Below are 20,671 nucleotides of genomic sequence, written 5' to 3' on the forward strand. Positions count from 1 at the left end.
ATAAATAATAATTATACAGCAAACTGATATTCAATCACATCAATACTGCAATTTCTTATCCAATAATAATTATACTGAAATCCTATTAATGTATCTGTTCCCAAGTTTCATTGTGAGAGTCATTTTGTCTAAGTGGCTTTCTCTGCTAGTCGCATGAGGATGTGATTTCACTTACAGAGTTCCTCTTAGCATTGTTTGTTTAATCTTATCAGCACACAAAACAGTGTAACACAAAGCAGCAAGGCTAAGCAATAATTCTTCTTTTTTTGCTCGACAATACATGTTTAAATGGCTGCCATGCACATGTCCGCCTATCTTTGTGATGTAACCAATGTTTTTCATGTACTAAAATCTCTTCCAGCACGACTGTCAGAGATCAGCATGAGAAGGAGATTACACACTACTTCCCTAAAGGCTTGAGTAACAAGTTTTGCATTAAAGGAGGCATAAACTTAAAAAAGCCGGTGTGCATAGTGGGTAAATCGAACAAGAGGATGTATGTAAACAACAGATATAGCTTATAACATAAAAAGAGTTTTTGATGTTGATTCTTAAACTGAATATGTCAACAACCAAAAATTCGCACAGTGCCGATTAAATCATTAAACATAAAAATCTTTAACAACAAGGAGACACTGTTCAGCACAACAACACTAAGTAAGTCCCGTCCATTTCATTATCACACCTTAGAAAACAGTCATCCGTTTGTGAGCACTGTTAGTCTTTCCTCTGAATTATCAAGGTACAGAGACTACAAAAATCGATTAATTACTAAGTCAACGCCACTTTCACTTACGCTTATCTTTCTAAGGACACTATGAATTAATAATTAGATTTTCATCAAAACACTTAATATGCATTAATATTGATCAAATTAACTGTCAACAGGAATTAGTGATATGTCCGGTTACACATATCACATCACACATGAAATGGATCAAGCAGAGCTTCTTGTGTGGGTCAATATGACTATGTTGTCCAGTGAGACTGTTGGTCAGTGTAACTCTGTTGGTCTAGTTCGGAAGTGAATGTGTCCAAACAATGATATCTCGATACTTATTCCCTGAAACAGATCCACCTATGTAAGACTATGTCAGTTGTTTAAGCATGTGTGCTTATCTGTACACACCTGTGAAGTTGATTTTTCCATAGAGGTCCTGTATCTGTGGTGCCAGACCAAGCTTGAACAAGTATAAACTGAAACAAAGGCAAGTCACAGATCACATATGGTGTCATCTCTTCATCTTGTGCTCGTCTGACAACTAATATATAAATATATATAATCTGAACTGCACAGTATTAATCACATACAATATGATTTTCATATTTTGCAATATTTAAATTGCATATTGGACTAAAAAAATAATACAAATTCTATTTATTTACATTAAAAATCTAAAATTTCCACATAAATTCATCCAAATGATCTTATTTGGAACTGATCGACAGACTGATTATTTTTTCGCATCATTTTCTCTCACGACAGCTCACTGTACTGTCAAAGCCAGAGAATAATCAGTCTCAGATTTCATCTGGTATAAAAGGCAAAAGAGTCTTGAAAATATTACAAAGGAATCACTGACACCAAGTGTGCACAAAAATGGTACCTGAGACTAACAAAGTGCATAAAGAAGTAAATATTTGTTTGTTGCGCATGTCAGAGCACCTGCCGTAGTATCTGCACCAAAACGTTACAGAGTGTGAACGACTACACGTAAAACTGGCTATGTTCAGGATCCAAGTCTGAACTATCATGTTAAATATTGTCACTGTCATAAATAGATACTGAGTTACTGAAACATCTATTGATGATTTACGTGAAAACTGGTTTTTGACAAATGCAATATAGAACGTCTTTGAGAGGTATTTACATACATAAATGCAACAGATGAAAACTATGTTATATAAGTAACAAACAAACAAGAAGCCTTCTACAAGCAAGTCTCTGTTATTGGACATGGCTGTGAAGCAACTCACCTCAGTGCGTGTATACAGTACACAGCTCGTGGCATGTTTTTCCTATCATAAATATCTGTTGTTTCTGGATAAAATATCTGCAAAAATCAATAATTTGATGTAACTGATCCATCTTCATCACAGATGTGGGATCTGATTCAAACATTGGCATGGTCTAAAAATGTCTCACATTATATTAACTTTTGAAATTATGAGGGATAACTCATTCATATTAAAATATACGTACAATAACCTTTTAATTAAAAAACTTTTTTAAAAAAATAATCATAAATTTAGATAACCAACATGGAATATTTTCAAGAAGGCAAAGTGTTTCTGAATATTTCTGAATGCTGTCACCATTGAAATTCATTTGAGTGAGTGAGTGAATTGTGTCTTGCACAGCACTATCATAGTAGTATCACTGAATACAGCACCCACATTACATATTCCTCAGTTCCCAGTTACCTTGCAAATCCTGCAATAGGTAATTACACTTGCTCTGACTGTTAAATTAATGGCAATGTGACATTTTAAAGGACCAAATTATTTCATTGTTTTCACCTGTGGTAATCCAATCTCTGTCATGGCAGCAAACCAGTGGTTGATATTGTCTGTGTGTCGAAAGTGGAGACCCTTCGCCTGAGAAAGTAACACACATCTCGAATTTGCTACATAAACATGTAAAAGGGGTTGTCATAAGCAGCCAACAAATCCTGTCAAGTAGTACAAACAGAAGATACTGGGGCATCAAACCCAGAATACAGACAAAACTCAGAACATGACACCGGGAATCTACATTCAACTGGAGCAGCCAAAGAGAAGAAATGTTACTTAACCAGACTCTGTCATGGTTCACTTTTTTAAAATTTCCATCATCAAACACATCTCAAAAATGAATCTGCTGTAAATCTCGCGTCAGTGAGATAATCCTAATTAACTTGTACTTCATGTGAATGTACAGCAAACTGCAAATTGTAGCAGTATGTGTCCTTTGTATTAACATCATGTACTTCATGATTTTGTATAGTGTAAGTCTTTAACAAGCAAAATATATTCATCCTTTTAATGTTTCACATTTATCATATGGAAACATCCTCAGCTAATAATCTGCTTATGATTTCTCATTCTAGCAATGATCAATATTCTAGTCACAATTTCTCTACACTAAGTAGCCCCATTTATCATACACATCATGTCTGTCTATAACATTTGTCTCAATTATCCTATACACCTCTGTAAACTCCTTTCTAACATCAGAAAGTTACGTTGTTTAATAGAGCAGACAATGTCTCCGTGTACAGAGATTAAAGCATGTCCTGCTGGGTGATGTCATTTACATATTTATCAGTTCCAGGTTTATCTGATTGGCTTATTGTAACAAGAATACTTTCCACTTTACTATAAATCCTTGCTTCACCTGTACTACAGGTACCTAGCAGTCAGAACTGTGTCCCCCAGTCTCCCTATCATATTTACAGTTCCCTGGCCACTGGATGACAACAAACAAACAAGAGTCCACAACAGAGACATGTTGATATGCTCTGCTATTGTTTCATCGGTCCAAACATTTCAAATAAATTATCACCCAATTGTCAAGTATCCACATGGCTTAATCAATATATCTGAAAAATATTTCCAAAGCTGACCTGAAATAAGACTTCTTAGACGACATTACCATCTTACAAGAGTCTCTGCCTGAACCGTTTATGTCCATTAGCATAAACTTTCTTTTTGGTGTTTGTGCGAATATTTTATGCTATTTTTGTCCAATCTTTCTAGACTGACTAGATTTGGGCTTCAGTTTGACTGTAGTCACAAATCTTCACTACTTTTCTTGAGATCTTATATATCAATATGAAAACATGAACAAATATCCATATCTCCACCTTATAGCGAGTCTGTTCTCTATCATATATTTTTTTGAGGGAAACAACTTGTGGTGAGAAGAAATGTCCAAGTTTGGCCAAAATGACGCCATTCCGTAGTCCTTCCTCCAGCTCTATCGTTGGCGGCAAGTCTTCGTTGATACAGGCCTGGATCCATCTGAAACAAACACACCCATCTTATTGCACTGTTTGCACTAGTTTGTTGCTCAAGGTCACACTCAGTTATACTCCATGATATGGCAGCAGTCTGTAAATAATTGAGTCTGGACCTGACAATCCAGTGATCAACAGCATGAGCATTGATTTATGCAATTGAGATAAGATAACATGTGTCAGCCAAGTCAGCAAGCCTTAACACTTAATCCCCTGTTATCCAGCACTCAGTGCAAAGTCATATGTTAACTTAGAACTTAAATGGTAAAGATATTTGCGCCTTCTCATAGCATATTCTTTAATAACAACAATGTGTCAATATATCATGAAGCAACAAGCACCACTTGTACAAAGAGACACCGCTGCAGGAACAGGCCAAGCTGTATCGTTATCACCCTTCCATCTTTATCACAACAAAACATAATTCATAAATATCAGCTGACACCATTAGGTACATGGCAATCAATCTCTTGCAGATTTGTGACAATTTACAGTATGCCTGACAATCCTTGTAACTGGGACTGTGCTAAGAGACACATGAGAGCAGTAACACGGCCCATGTTCCAAACATTACTAATACAGCATTATTCAACATCACGGCTTAATTTGATTGTGCTTGTGGTGAATAAGGTGTACAGAGGGTGTAAGTATCAGAGGGACACAAGAACTAGCAGCATTTAATGTAACACTATTAAACACCATTTGAAGTCAGCTTAATACACTAGGTTATGAACCAAAGTTAGATACGCTAAGAACATGTCTTATTACAAGACAGTGTAACAACTGGAATTACTTGTGTAATTCACTAGGGATCTGTTTAGGAAGACTGATTACAGCTAGAAGATTACCGAAGGATGATGGTTCAGACACACCATTTTGATTCTGATTTTAAGCGGTTAAGAATTATTTTGGCTTATGCATGATAGGCTGATTTATGGACAAAAGCCAATACAAACCAGTCAGTGTTATCATCCAAAACATGATCTCCTGTCATGCACACTCATATTTTCGGCCATGCCCATAAAAGGCTGTGATGTTGATGGTGTCACTAATATAAGATTTAATGGGGTGAAAACACAGATTTTAAATCATTTTAATTGCTCAAATAATGGCTTTTTCTTTTTAAATAATTGTGTCATGGTGAATATTATTGTTATAATTTTCATTGTGCTACAAGGGCACACTGACAACATTTCATCGGTGCCATTTCAATATCTACAGTGTCATGGCACATGCAAATCAAGCACTATTTCAATCGCTGATTTGGTTCAAAGATAGTCGACAGTAGAGCCCTGACGTGTTTGTGCAATACTGAACCGCCATAAGGAAACTTCAGCAGTCTTTCCTTCCGAGGAAATGTCAACTCACAAGGAGTCTGTTGTGTTCCGTATGAGAACACGTCAACAAAATCTAATTCATATATGACTGTTGTCTAAAAAAAGCTGATCACAATAGACCCACAGGTATACAGATGGACATCTTAACCAAGACAGATATTTAGTTTGTTGTTGTAACAGCACATACAGCAATATTCCACCTATATGTTGACAGGATGTAAAGACATAAGACCATGCACTGATTGATATAATGAGCAAGAGCAAACACCATTAGACTATAGCGACATACAATCAACCTTGTGACAGAGCCAGACTTTCTAAATGAGACAACATATTCTACTAGCAAGGCTCCTGGACAAGAGAAAACCTTTAATGCCTAAAATGGCTATCTCTGATATATAAGCCACCTGCCGCAGGAACCAAATTGTAATCTTCAAATATTCTGTTATCATAACACAAACATCCGCAACTCTGTGTATACCCCAGCATCAGGGTGGTGGGCGTGCCACTGATTCACCAGCTCCATGTCCTAACCCTGTCAACAAGCAGTCTCCCACCGAACCTATCTGTCTGCCCCTCTTGTCCTTACCCTGTCAACAAGCAGTCTCCCACCGAATCTATCTGTCTGCCCCTCTTGTCCTTACCCTGTCAACAAGCAGTCTCCCACCGAACCTATCTGTCTGCCCCTCTTGTCCTTACCCTGTCAACAAGCAGTCTCCCACCAAACCTATCTGTCTGCCCCACTTGTCCTAACTCAGGCAAAGTTTACAACTTTGATGAAACCACATGGAAATTTTCTTCCCCAAAAATTACATCTGATAAATTTTGAGACAATCCCCCTATTCAATACAAGTGGTCTCAATGTAGTCTTGAATGAGAAGAAGTGAATGCTTAGCACTGTTTAATGGACGTCCTGGCTTTTCCTCCCTATCCTTTTACATACTGGCAACAATTGTTGTAGGAGAGGTGGCCTTATATGGTGCAGGTGTAATAGTGAGAACCAAGTACATCATGGGAATATGAGGCGTATCACAAAGACAGAAAAACAAACTTGTGTCTTCATGGTTCACCCCCCTTCAAGTAATTTTGTATGCAGATTAAAGGATGTGTTAAAACACGCAATACAGGGCCAAAACAGAACTAACTGCATACATGTCAAAACAAAATACAATAGAACAGATTTACATTGGACAGATAAAGGTTTTACAGTATGAAAACCATACTGAACTCTCTGACCTTCTAAACAAAGATTAAATGGATGATTGGTAAGCGATTCTAGATAATGCGGCAAGTCCATGGGATGTTTGGCATTGATAGTTCTGTGGGTAGTCAATAAATCTGCATTCCCTTGTTAATACTGTTTGTTTGGTATTTGTATACCATGACTGACACATTGTTCAATAATTCTACTATGATGCTGATTTTCTGTTTGCATCAGTTTTGTACTGCCCCATGTGTACCCAATAAGCTCACAACAGCAATATACAGGTCTAATTAACCATAAAAAATGAAGAGACTTGTTATGTATTATTCACAGCAGTCAAGAGTTCATTCATGTCTGATGCCAGCATGTGATTGATATATACACACTGGATTACAGATCATAATAATTGGTTTAGGTGGAATCATTAAATTAGTGATAGGTAAAAAACTGTAAAGCCAAGGAATTAAAAAATATATTTCCTTACAAACCGATAAGAGAGAGAGAGATAAAGCAGGAGCCAGTTGCTTCTTCTATTTACATTTAAAAAGCTGTTCAAGAACGTATCTTGACATTAAAAACAAAACATGACTTGGCAAAGTTTACATTCGCCATGTTTGTAGATACTAATTCAATCTTGAAAGTGTATGAACTGAAATCCAGTGAACACATTATTTATTTGATACTAATTCATTTATAAACCACTGGCTTGTGACCACATGAGCACATAGAAACAGCTAATATTTAACAGTTAATAACAGGTTTGAAATGTGTGTGTGTTGAAATGTGACCTGTCAGTACGATATTAATGTTAAATCTGTACAACTCCAGTTACAGAAACACAAACATTATCTGGTTCTCACTTTCAGATGGACAAACACATGAAGTAAGGCCACTTTCATCCTCAAAGATGAAGAAAGAATATTTTTGTCTTTCGCCTAACAAAACATTGTCCAAATTGTTAGACAATCTCATATTAAACAAGAACTCTGTGTAAATTTGGATAAAGGTGTTCAGATGTTTTGGGTTATTCTTGAACACAATCAAAAAGTTCATGTGTAAATGTTGCACTCTAGTCATGATCACTGCATTATCCTCAATCCACCAATGACCTTTTTGTGGTAGATGTTTTCCACTTTCCATGACACTAACCAAGAAAGACCCCTCTGGAACAGCTTACTATTCTGCCCTGCCTCTGAATAAATAATGTAACACAGATTCACTGGCATTTCACAAATTAGCCGAACCATTTTCTCTGCATTCTTTAACCAACTGATATTTTCAATATTTTACATAACTAGAGACGAACTGCTAAAGCCAAATTATACATGTTGAAAACAGTTATTCACTGTTATTGAGTGATTCATCAATTACAGCTTATCACCACCATTTAATATGTTGGTGAAAGATTCTGACAACAGCACACACAAGCCCTTCAAGGAAAAGTGAAAACAAAATAGATTAAATTACATGGCAGTCATAAACCCAAGAAGAAACATCCAGGAAAACTACATTATGCATTCTGGATTATATCTTTAATTACCACCTCTTATTTTGATAAGCCCTTCCATTGTGTTGTGAAGTGCACAGCACAAGGGATAACCTCTTGTAAATGTCATAGCAGCCCTGTGTGGATATGATGACACAGATATACTATATTCCACCAGCCGGCTTCTTGACTCACTATATCACATTTACACAGGCGATAATTACCTATCATCAGAAATTCCATTTAATGAGTGTCTATGAGACAAAGGGATTTTTTTATATCACATAAAACTAGATGCATGTGATCTAAAAATAGCTCTTGACCTTCCCCTCACTGTAATGATGGTTGTATTAAGCACTATTTAGACATGAGATTTGCTGCAAAACACAAGATATCAAGAATATGTCTGAGGTGCCTGAGGAAAGGGAGACTCGAAGGTAAACAATTTTGGCACATATGTGCACAGACATATTTCACAGGTGAGAAGAATGACAGATTTACAGCCTGGTTGATATATATGAATGTATTCAACAAAGGGCCAATCCCTCCATGTTGAGACTAAATCCGAATTGTTTCCATGGAAACCGGGAAAAGTAAAAATGACAAAACATGGTAAATAGCAAAAGGCACCATTTTGTGGTCTGCCTCACATATCTGCCAAGTTTTACTGAAAAATATTAAGAAGTTTTAGAGTTGTGCTCCGGAAATGAAGAACATCCCCCCATTTTGAGACAGAATCGTTGCCATGGAAAATGATAAATCACAAAAATCTGCAAATAGCAAAAGGCACCACTTTAAGGTCTGCCTCACATATCTGACAAGTTTTGCTGAAAGATATTAAGAAGTTTTCAAGTTGTGTTCTATAAACAAAGCTCATTCATCCCTTTTCAGACTAGGTCTAAATCACTTCCATGGAAAATGGGAAAATTATAAATCACCAAAATCTGTAAATAGTAAAAGGCACCACTTTAGGGTCTCCCTCACATATGTGCTCCAGAAACGAATAACACCTCTCACATTTCAGATTAAGTCCAAACGTTTCCATGGAAACCAAGAAAATAAGAAATCACAAAAACCTGTAAATACCAAAAGGCTGGGGGGGGATAACAAAAGTTCTGTGGTAATATTGTTGATATGTATGAATGCATTTAACAAGCGGGGTTTGTGGTTTTATCAAAGGGTCTGTGTTAATATTGTTGACATACATGAATGTATTTAACAAAGGGTCTGTTGTAATATTGTTGATGTGTATTAATGTATTTAACAAAGGATCTGTTGTAATAATGTTGATTTATATGAATGCATTTAACAAAAGGTCTGTTGTAATATTGTTGATATACATAAATGTATTTAACATAGGGTCTGTTGTAATATTGTTGATGTGTATTAATGTATTTGACAAAGGGTCTGTTGTAATATTGTTGATATACATGAATGTATTTAACAAAGGGTCTATGGTAATATTGTTGATGTGTATTAATGTATTTAACAAAGGGTCTGTTGTAATATTGTTGATGTGTATTAATGTATTTGACAAAGGGTATGTTGTAATATTGTTGATGTGTATTAATGTATTTGACAAAGGGTATGTTGTAATATTGTTGATATACATGAATGCATTTAACAAAGGGTCTGTTGTAATAATGTTGATTTATATGAATGCATTTAACAAAGGGTCTGTTGTAATAATGTTGATGTGTATTAATGTATTTGACAAAGGGTATGTTGCAATAATGTTGATATACATGAATGCATTTAACAAAGGGTCTGTTGTAATATTGTTGATGTGTATTAATGTATTTGACAAAGGGTATGTTGTAATATTGTTGATATACATGAATGCATTTAACAAAGGGTCTGTTGTAATAATGTTGATTTATATGAATGCATTTAACAAAGGGTCTGTTGTAATATTGTTGATGTGTATTAATGTATTTGACAAAGGGTATGTTGTAATATTGTTGATATACATGAATGCATTTAACAAAGGGTCTGTTGTAATAATGTTGATTTATATGAATGCATTTAACAAAGGGTCTGTTGTAATAATGTTGATTTATATGAATGCATTTAACAAAGGGTCTGTTGTAATAATGTTGATTTATATGAATGCATTTAACAAAGGGTCTGTTGTAATATTGTTGATGTGTATTAATGTATTTGACAAAGGGTATGTTGTAATATTGTTGATATACATGAATGCATTTAACAAAGGGTCTGTTGTAATAATGTTGATTTATATGAATGCATTTAACAAAGGGTCTGTTGTAATAATGTTGATTTATATGAATGCATTTAACAAAGGGTCTGTTGTAATATTGTTGATATACATGAATGTATTTAACAAAGGGTCTATGGTAATATTGTTGATATACATGAATGTATTTAACAAAGGGTCTATGGTAATATTGTTGATATATATGAATGTATTTAACAAAGGGTGTGTTGTAATATTGTTGATATGCATGAATGTATTTAACAAAGGGTCTGTTGTAATATTGTTGATGTGTATTAATGTATTTAACAAAGGGTCTGTTGTAATATTGTTGATATACATGAATGTATTTGACAAAGGGTCTGTTGTAATATTGTTGATATACATGAATGTATTTAACAAAGGGTCTGTTGTAATATTGTTGATGTGTATTAATGTATTTAACAAAGGGTCTATGGTAATATTGTTGATATACATTAATGTATTTAACAAAGGGTCTATGGTAATATTGTTGATGTATATGAATGCATTTAACAAAGGGTATGTGGTAACACTGTTGCATCCAAACACTATAATATCCCATGAAATATATGATATGATATAATTAAAAAAAGTCATTGGCAAACATCAGTTAATTTGTGTTATATCCAGCACAGAACCAACCTTCATCATGTCCAGGTTACACATTCCGATAACTCTCCACTATACCCTGGATGCATATACAGTTCAGCTATGATTTTATTACCTCCCTTTGTTGGTTTTTTACCTAATCAGGTGTCTAGGCAGGGAAGTTGAGCATACCAATCACAACTCACTTTTGCTCAAAGCTCACAATTATCTACCCGATAAAACTTGGCAAAACAAATGGTGCAGAGGTACACTGAAAGAAGTAGGAGGAGTCCTTGCCTATATTTTTTTTAAAGTTCGGACCTGTCAATTTGTGTGAATGATTTTCCCCAAAATCTGAGTCACACTGCGAGCAAACGTTCACAGCTACGAACACTATCTTTGTTGACACTGGGAAGCTCAGTTGTAACAGCTGATTGGCTACTGTGAGAATGCGGGGCCAGCAAAGGGAGGTAATAAAATCAGTGGTAGATGCATCCAGGGTACAGTTGAGAGTTATCAGAACATATAGACTGGAGATTATCAAGGATGGCACAGACCTAACATCTGTGTTCTTAAAGAAGAAGAATGATGTTGGTGTGCAGATAAGAAATTTGCTCCATTCTCCCCTTCGCAAAACATTCTAAAAACAAGACATGAGTCTAAAACTATGGAAATTCAACTTTCAACGAATCTGTCCAAAAGTAAGACATCAGTCCCCTCATTGCATCATTAGCTCATAAAGAGATTCCTTGTACATGTGGGTCTTGTTTCTAATCGATTTAAAGCATTTTATTCAAAGTTTCATTCCATGATGTTAATTAATTTTGACTAAATCATGTGTGAACTGACTGGAAATTCGCCCCAGCTCACCATTATTTATAACTATGACCAGATTACGACAACTGATACATGGCAAGAACTTTGGTTCTCAGACAAACGGTATCTTGTATCAGTGACTCATACAATGTCATGTTCTTCGTTACTTCATTATTCCATATTAAGTTACTGTTTTTGTGATTTGAAACAGCAAGAAGACTCAAAAAGCCAGAAAGTTCTTTTCAGTTCAAACATTTTCCATATTTTAACAGAATTACTGTTCGATCTCCATGTGTTCAGCCATTAACTATTTGAACCTTATTCTACCTAACAATCACACATGACAATCTAAATCTCTACACTTTTTAGAAAACAAGCACGGCAGGAAATGCTATTATAATTGTGAGGTTTTATCACAAACGGCACATTTTCCACGGCCAAGTTTGTTATCTCCTGTTTGGTCCCTTGAAGCAGTACGATGTTGGGTCTGGGTGAGCCTGCACACTATACAGAGGTGGACTTCAAAATGCAATAGAACCAACACAGAACCAACAGTTCCTAAATAATAATCATACAAAATTATGAAAATGACCACAAAGACTTTCTTTTTTTCTGAAACTGGCGTGATAATGACTTTCACATTTTCTAGACTTGTATTCTGGGCAGTTTTAAAACGTTAGGGTGTATGTCATATTTTGGAATAGGGTTTATCAGGGTTATTTATATATTCCCTGTGTTTTGTAAATTGACCATCTCTTCTAAATAATGACCTATCAATAGAAATATAATCAACGCAGCTTGACCAATGTCATCATGGGAATCTGCACAAATCTGCATACTGCAGGATATATATAAATATCCTTGATAAAACCTGTTACAAAATACCTATGATACTTACATGGGCTTTCTACAATATACGTGTTTCAGGGTCTGGAAGCCAGACTAACTGTGTTGGTGCTGTGATAAACATTCACTGGATCTATCTTTTTATGTTTAATGGACTGAAATATTTTAGGAATTGTGTCTAAGAGTAAGTGATAATATGGCTGTCTTACACTCATCTAGACATCTAGGCAAAGGAGTTAACTGATCCTTAATGCCATATTTCTTGACAACAAGCCAGCTGCGATCTGCAACGCGAATGAATGGTGTTTTATCAAGCATCATATGATACAGAATCTGAAGGACTGGACATCAGGTCATCAGGAGGTTGACTAAAACCTAACCTGTCAGCTGATCCTCATCAACCTGCATACTCTTTATGTTCACAGGATTTTATGCCCATGTCTGCAAACTCAAGGAATATTAGATCAGGTCCTCCTTTCACAAAGCACTAATGTGATTGTAAATCACTAAGGTAACCTTAGAGCATTGTTGAAGAATGGGAGTTAAGGTTAACCTTAGTACAGATTGCTTCAAGAAGGGAGACCCTGGGTTCCACAGCTAACTGAAGACAACAAAACCAGTTTGGGCATCGAACCTTGCACTGCTAGGTCATCAAATATCTAAACAAGAATCAATATGAGGACGATAAACAATTGTTTTAAATAGCTTCACTTTTTGAAACAGTTGACATTAAACAGCTCAAAATAGCTATGTATTTCAGGCAGACAGCATCTGCTGCGGGTTGTCCTCTACAGTAAACAGACCATATCAACTTCATTGTGCTAATCCTGGCAAGACCCATGTTAAAAGAAGCGACCAGAAATAGATCAATGTTCCAGTTCAGTAGCATCAGTAATCGATGGAGATGTTTCACTTGAGCAAGTCGGCAATGTGTTGTCACAAGTGTGAAATAAAGCCTGACATGCTCAATTGTGCTCACTCTGGAACGTGACTTCAGTCAAAACACCAGATGTAAAAATGGCTCACGGCATAACTTAAATATCGTAATCCATTTGATCTCACAAGCCAGTCATAAAGATTCCCATTCAGATGCTGATACACGCACAAAGAGCTCTCTCTCCGGCACAACACGCAACCCAGACTGCACTAGGCACAACAAAACAATTCATAAACAATATTGCAAGAGTCAATAAATATACACTCAGAGTGTCAAATGGTTTTTATGATTCCTGTTTTTGTCATGTCTCTATTTTCACAAGAACTGTTCTGTGGTTGTCATTCTGACACAGTGATACGGAGCTCTGGCAAGAATGATTGAATCCATTTGAAAGCAAAGTACATAATTGACATTGACTAGTCCCACAGATTTCATCTTCTGAGTTCGACCACACAAAACAAATTTTTCACTTATATGTTTTAGTGGATGTGCCAAATCCAAGAGACAAGCCAAGCCATAATATAGTTCAGTTACCAATGGTTGACTTGGGACACTCTGTGATTGATACACCTGATACAGAGGTACAAATGTACCAAATACAACATCATGCATTACAATCTTCATGTTCTTGTTTTTCTTGTAACTAGGCTGCTGCATACAAAGTACAACAGGACTCATAACAAAACACATCAAATCATTTTAAATACAAAATACAGTTTTAAGGTTAATTAGTGAACTATTCTTTCAGGACACTGTATGGCTACATCTTGACCCTGCATTAACTGATCCTTCAAGGGGAGGAAATAGCCCTCAAGTATTGCAACAATGAAGCGTGGATGTACTGGTGATGTTCATCCAACTACTGAATGCTTGCCAAAGACCTGGACATAAATGAGGCAATGCTGACACACCAATGCCCATGCGAATGTAATGATTGTACCACTGAACATGAATATGGTTCTTCATTTATTCATTTCAGATCCAAATCTATCCACAATAAAAAATAATCATTGTTCTATGGCCTGAAATACTGCGCAGTTGGCAAAAATTGAGAGGCAGCTCGGTAAAAATAAATCAAACATGTTATTAGAAATAAGATGCTTACAATATCAATCTTTGAATAACCATGACATGACAGAAATGATGCCAATATATTGAGAAAAGAAAAGCAAAACTAGCACAGTATTGGCATTAAGTGGGCAGATATGTACCTTCTGAGCCAAACGGTTTGGACAGCAGTTTAAATAACTGTGAGACCATCAATGGTTATGGGAGATCCCGATCAGCCAGATAATTATTACCTTCATTTTGCTGTGTTCCAGATTATACACATCATTCACAAATGGCCGAGTAATGGCTTAAAAGGCCGTTGTCAATAATGTTCCATATGGTGAACACGACTGAAATATGGCTAGAAGTCTGAAACAGTTTATGGTCACTACCAGGTGGACACCACTACCAAGCTAATAGCCAAAGTTTTGATGTATAAGTGCCAAGACTAAAGGATATTATGAACATACAACATATAATTTGTCTACTATTTCTACAGGACATCCATTGTACACCACTGATGAAAGATGAAATAGAGACTCCATGCTCCCAGAGAGGTCTGGACCTATCAGCAATTCAATGATTATTTAGGGGAATGATAAAAGAAGTTTCCGCACTTCCTGCCTTCCTGCAACACTAACAAGCACACACTGATCACATCAGCATACATCGATAACGTAGGTAACTGTTAAACACATGTTTCAATGATCAGTAAATATGTCACTGCCAGTTTTTAGAAGATAGTTTTACCAAATTGTTGACAATAGGTCTATTCCAAGAATTCTCACAACATAATACTGTAATCCCTATATATTTTTTGTCCCAGGCCACAGGTCACCAACAGACAGACCATGTAAAGGCGGTAGATTGGAGATCACAATCAATACCTTCCTGGGACAAAATAATATACATGTCAGTAAATGTGGACGTCATTACAGGCCATAGACCAAGCCTCTTTGAAGACTGCACTCAAACATTGACCTGTGCCCTGGTAGATCAATGCCAGCAGGACTTATGGTAGCTCAAGCAAATATCATATGCATTACCAGCAGGATTTGGGGCTGTATGAGGTAGCAGGACTCAGTCTGTGTTTTTTCAAGGATTGAATCAGCTTTGATGCATCACTCCAAATTATGACGTAAATATCTAAGTCTACAGTGCAGTTGGGTGAGTGATGATTGTAACAAAAGAATATATCCAAATACGCTTCACTTGTCACTGAATATCAGTAAAGTGCACACTTTGTCTACACGCACAAATTGATATGGAGTTTTTGATGGCAACGAAACTTTATTAGTTTGGCTTACTATTTCTTCTTGAAACATTTTGTCTCAGGATTAAACCACATTTTTGAAAGTCCAAATGGTAAAAGAAACGGTCTCAGTGGAAAAGACTAAAAAACAAATATTCCAGAACAATTCCCACAAGCATCACTTGAGAAGCCTCGCTGAATATATGTGTCAACAGTGACAGCAGGTTATGAAGACAAGAAGAACAAGATTGGGCCAGTTCTCAACCATCTTGTTCTGGAATAATGCAAATCACTTTCAACATTCATCTGTTTCACATCAGCCATCTGACCTTGAACAGCACAGTCAAAAAAAACCATTCCACTTTATAATCCCCTGACTCACTAAGCCTCACAGAAGACAACTGATATATACATTTACTCCCCTTGTTCCCCCTTTATGTGTTTTGGACTCCAGCACTAGTACTAGGTACCTGGAGCAAATCTGTGAACTACTGTGTAATGGTGGGATGAAACTGAAACAGTTACCAGTCTGAACCGTAACAACATTTAACAACAACCTCTTCAACTGCTCTCCTTCCTCGATCAACAATACATGAATCAACTTAGACTGGTGCCAATTTGCATCCCTGTGAAGTCCTTTATCCCCATCTATCTTCTTTTAATTTTTACAAATCATTAAGAGCACTTTCTAAGCCCAAGGCCATGCTCCACAAATTGCCTACTGAACTTTAGAGGTCGTTTTACACAGCAGAGTTGACATGATGAGAATTCCAACACAAAGCAGGTTGACCTTTACATGTCAGTATGCAGCCTTCAGCCCTGCATGTCAACAGTCAAAAGTGGGTTTGAACAAGCAAGTAATACTGAACATAACACAGCTAATTAGCATTCACACAGAATGTAAGCATTCATCATCTTTCGAGCAGCTCGCAAGCATGTATGGTCCTGGCAAACCAGACTCTTCATCAGCAGATCCTGACAGCTAAGGGACACCACTCTGCACAAAGCTACCTGTGCTCTCAGGATCTTACATCTTGAATTTTTAAACAATCCCAGTAGACTGGAAGTAAGCAAAATTGCAGACAGAGGATTTCTTAAAATGTCATGATTGCACAGATTTTACAGTAGAGGACACCAAGGACTACAGCACTTAATACGAACAAACTGTGCAGTATGCACTGTTGGGTATATTCGCGATACATCAGTACACCAGTACACAACATGAGAACCATACACAACCACCAGCATAAACATATGCAGGTGCCCAAGACCACGTCCTGACATTAAGTTCCCCCAAACATCACTAAAATGAACACCACTAATCTTATTCGATTTGACAATCTCACAGACGTTTTATTCTTCAAAGCTGCTTATTGCTGATTCCACATCATGGCTTTATATGACATCCATTATGATTTACAAAACACTGTACTGAATAAATTTAAACCAGATTCCAAGAGACTAGACATGAAAATGTACTGACTAGTTCATCACCAAAATTCTGTGCTGTTAATCAACTTCCAAACTGAGACCAGAAGCTGTAGTTAAGCAACGATAACAAAGACAACTACAAGATGGAGGCTGTATGAAAGATATGGTCAGGCTTTAGGGACATCTGAGTAATTAGATTTTCCAGATTAATATTCATCCTTGAATTGCCTTGAGGACAATACATAATAACTGCATTTTGTTCTCAGTTAATTCTTTAGGAGTGTTCACTAACATGATGTCTGTGAGTCTCCTGATGGCCATAATGTGTCCTGGGATGATCTGGCAGTCAGTGTCCCCTGCGAGGTAATATCTGGGTATTTTTCCCTGCATGACATTATGACTGTAAAATCTTTCCCAAATTACTCTCCCTGAAGTCATACAATTACTTGCTACAGCTCACGTCTGTCTTGGGAATCTGTTGTAATACTTGCAATATGAAACAGAAAAAATGTTTGTATTTTCCATAGACCAGTCTGACCACAACAATCATATACTTACTGCTACTAATTCTATAGTGAGCACAACATCCCTTCAGGATGTATGTAATTTCTGATCTGTATAGATCTGTAGTCACTTTTCTTTATTTATAAAAATACTATGAAGTTATTGTGTTTTATATAGTCATAAAAAAATGTTTGCTTCAGCGCCTGAAAAATACGGTCTGCAAAGCGATAGAAACAACATAATATCGTTTTGACACAGCATTCCTGGTCTTGCCTACATCTGCATCTTGGTCAAACTAGGATGTAAGTCAGCCATTACTTACACCAGGATCCCACTGATACAAACCATGTGATTGATCAGTCCTGCATACCTTACTTCCATGATTAGACTGACAATCCTTGCTAATAAATAATTAAGTCAGACAACACCACGCACAGCTATTATTATAGACCTATTCAGTTATATGGAGATGTTAGTTCAACATAACTAGTGGTTGGGGCTAACATCTTGCATACTGATATGCATATATACACACACAAATACATCTTACTCAGAGTCAGCCATTAAAGTTGATATATCCAATATTTTGTATAAATACACAATATATATCAGGGTCACTTACTGACTGGCTGAGCAGTTTCTTATTAATTTCAATGTACGCTGCTTAAAAGCGAGCCACATTTCTATGGTACCCCCCGCCCCGGGAAAGCTAAACTCATTTGGCACTTCATGGTAGTACTTCTTACCTCGAACAACACTGAATCAAGCATGATGTATGAAAATTACCGATGTTTGGCGAATGCAAATCAATGGAAGGGAGGTAACTCTAAATCTGTTTTCTTGTCATCTGCAAAATCTAGCAATGGCTACAAAAAGATTTGTACCCATTCTTCAAACAATACAAAATTAACATTGAGGTGTTCAGTAAGATAAATACGCTGTTCACTGGCATGGTTCATGTACGTTAATGTTTGTACATGTTCCCCTCACCCTTTCGGCTCAAGGAGTGAGTGATAGTTGTTAAGTTTTACGCCACACTCAGCAATATTCCAGCTATATGGAGGTTGTCTGTAAATAATCAAGTCTGGACCAGACAATTCTGTGATCAACAACAGGAGCATTGATCTACACAATTGGGAACCGATGACATGTGTCAACCAAATCAGCGAGTCTGACCGCCCGATTCCGTTAGCCGCCTCTTACAACAATCATAGTTGCCATTTATGGCAAGCATGGCTTGCTGAAGGCCTGTTCTACCCCTGGACCTTCACGGGTCTTGGGCTCAAGGAGCATAAACAAAGATCAAGGGTATATCAACCCATGTCTCTCTCACGACCAGTGAACAACTCATATTTTCATACAAATTTTCTTCTGTAAACTTATATTTTCATGCATATTTTATTTTGTAAATTCAACAATCCAGATTTGATCAACAATGTGATTTCCAAGAAATAAAATCACAAATGTTTCTAAATGCATAAAAAATTGAATTCCCATCCACAAAATTCACATAAGATCACAGCTGTATTTCAAAATCACAATGGTGACTTCTTTGAAATACTAATCACCACTGCTTGGTTGCTTCCCACACTCATATGTGAAGGTCATGAATCTATATATACACAACAAGGCAACAGACCAATACATTATACAAGTCAATTCCCGATATACAGGTCCAACAATCTCACAGCTACCAGTAGAATAATATCCAAGTTTAACGAGGCATAAAACCACACCTGTAGCAGTATATGCCCCATCACAGCATTCGGTCGGGCAACATGGCTGACCCAGCTCATGTACAGGTATATGCTCCATTGTGTATATATATATATATATATAGGGGTCAGCAAACTCAAGGTGTTGGCATTTATATACCAACATTCACGCCATCAATAGCAGCTGGTCTGCCTGACAGGAACATAGGAGTAATATTTGTTTTAATAATTAACACTTAAATGACCTTCATCTGGTGACACACGTCAGAGCTTTTACTGATTTCATTTATTCTACTGCATGTAAACTTTTATATTCAAATAATAGAAGTGAGTGAGTTTAGTTTTACACTGCACTCTACAATATTCTAGATGTACGGCAGCAGTCCGTAAATAATCAAGTCTGGACCAGACAATCCAGTGATCAACAGCATGAGCATCAATAAGCGCAACTGGGAACCAAATCAGCACTCCTGACCAACTGATCCCATTAGTCACCTCTTACAGCATTTTAGTCTTCTTTTATGGCAAGCATGGGTTGCTGAAAGCCTATCTATAATGAACCTTCACAGGTCTCAAATAAATGGAAATATGCATGGAATATGTTAGGCTGCAAGTCTGCTGAAACAAACTTAACTAATACAACTTGAATGACAACACATATCATTTTGAAGAACAAAATGTTTTCTGTTAAATATTTACTCCCATGTACCAGGACTAACCACAACAATATTTGTAAATCAATTTACAAAAAAACAAAGTGTTTTTCATAAGCCTCAAAAATAGAAAAGGTATCAGGTACTACATGACAGTGAGTAACTTCAACACTCTTGGATGTGACAACTGACTGAAGCGTATATATATATATCGCCATTATTCTGTGTCATGGGTTTAAAAAAATTACTCACATCCACAAAATGACTAACAACAAGACAAATTAACACCATGTCAGGTGCAATATTCAGTATCAGACCTGATGGCAGGGCGGTTGTTACATGCTGATAACACAAGGTGCACATGGCTTCATATAATAGGAGGGGGAAGACAGGGTTGTGTTCTGGACCACTGCTTCTCTACATAAGATACACAGAAGTTAACAGAGTAAAGCTGTCTGAATCGTAGTGATACAACCAACCTTAGTGCTGTGTCATACCCACCTCACACATTTCCACTAAGTGAATAGGAGTCAAATTTGTATCAGCAGCTTACAGATTATTTCTATTTATAACACTGTGTCAAAAGGAGATGTTGGCCAACAAAGAAATCCAGTAATT

The 20,671-nt window shown here is 36.6% G+C and overlaps 1 protein-coding gene across 2 annotated transcripts in view; it reads right to left on the reverse strand.

Annotated features, from left to right (window-relative positions):
- LOC137277392 (ras GTPase-activating-like protein IQGAP1) overlaps nucleotides 1–20,671 on the reverse strand; it is a 111,577-nt gene that overhangs the window by 65,746 nt on the left and 25,160 nt on the right. For both annotated transcript variants that reach the window (XM_067809099.1, XM_067809098.1), the window contains exons 3-6: nucleotides 3,846–4,002; nucleotides 2,521–2,598; nucleotides 1,978–2,054; nucleotides 1,130–1,197 (exon numbers count right to left, since the gene is read on the reverse strand). In XM_067809099.1, coding sequence (XP_067665200.1) covers nucleotides 1,130–1,197; nucleotides 1,978–2,054; nucleotides 2,521–2,598; nucleotides 3,846–4,002 — 380 coding nt within the window. The remainder of the gene's footprint in view (nucleotides 1–1,129; nucleotides 1,198–1,977; nucleotides 2,055–2,520; nucleotides 2,599–3,845; nucleotides 4,003–20,671) is intronic.

This window comes from Haliotis asinina, chromosome 3 (genome assembly GCF_037392515.1).
Source record: "Haliotis asinina isolate JCU_RB_2024 chromosome 3, JCU_Hal_asi_v2, whole genome shotgun sequence".
Classification (NCBI taxonomy): Eukaryota; Metazoa; Mollusca; class Gastropoda; order Lepetellida; family Haliotidae; genus Haliotis; species Haliotis asinina.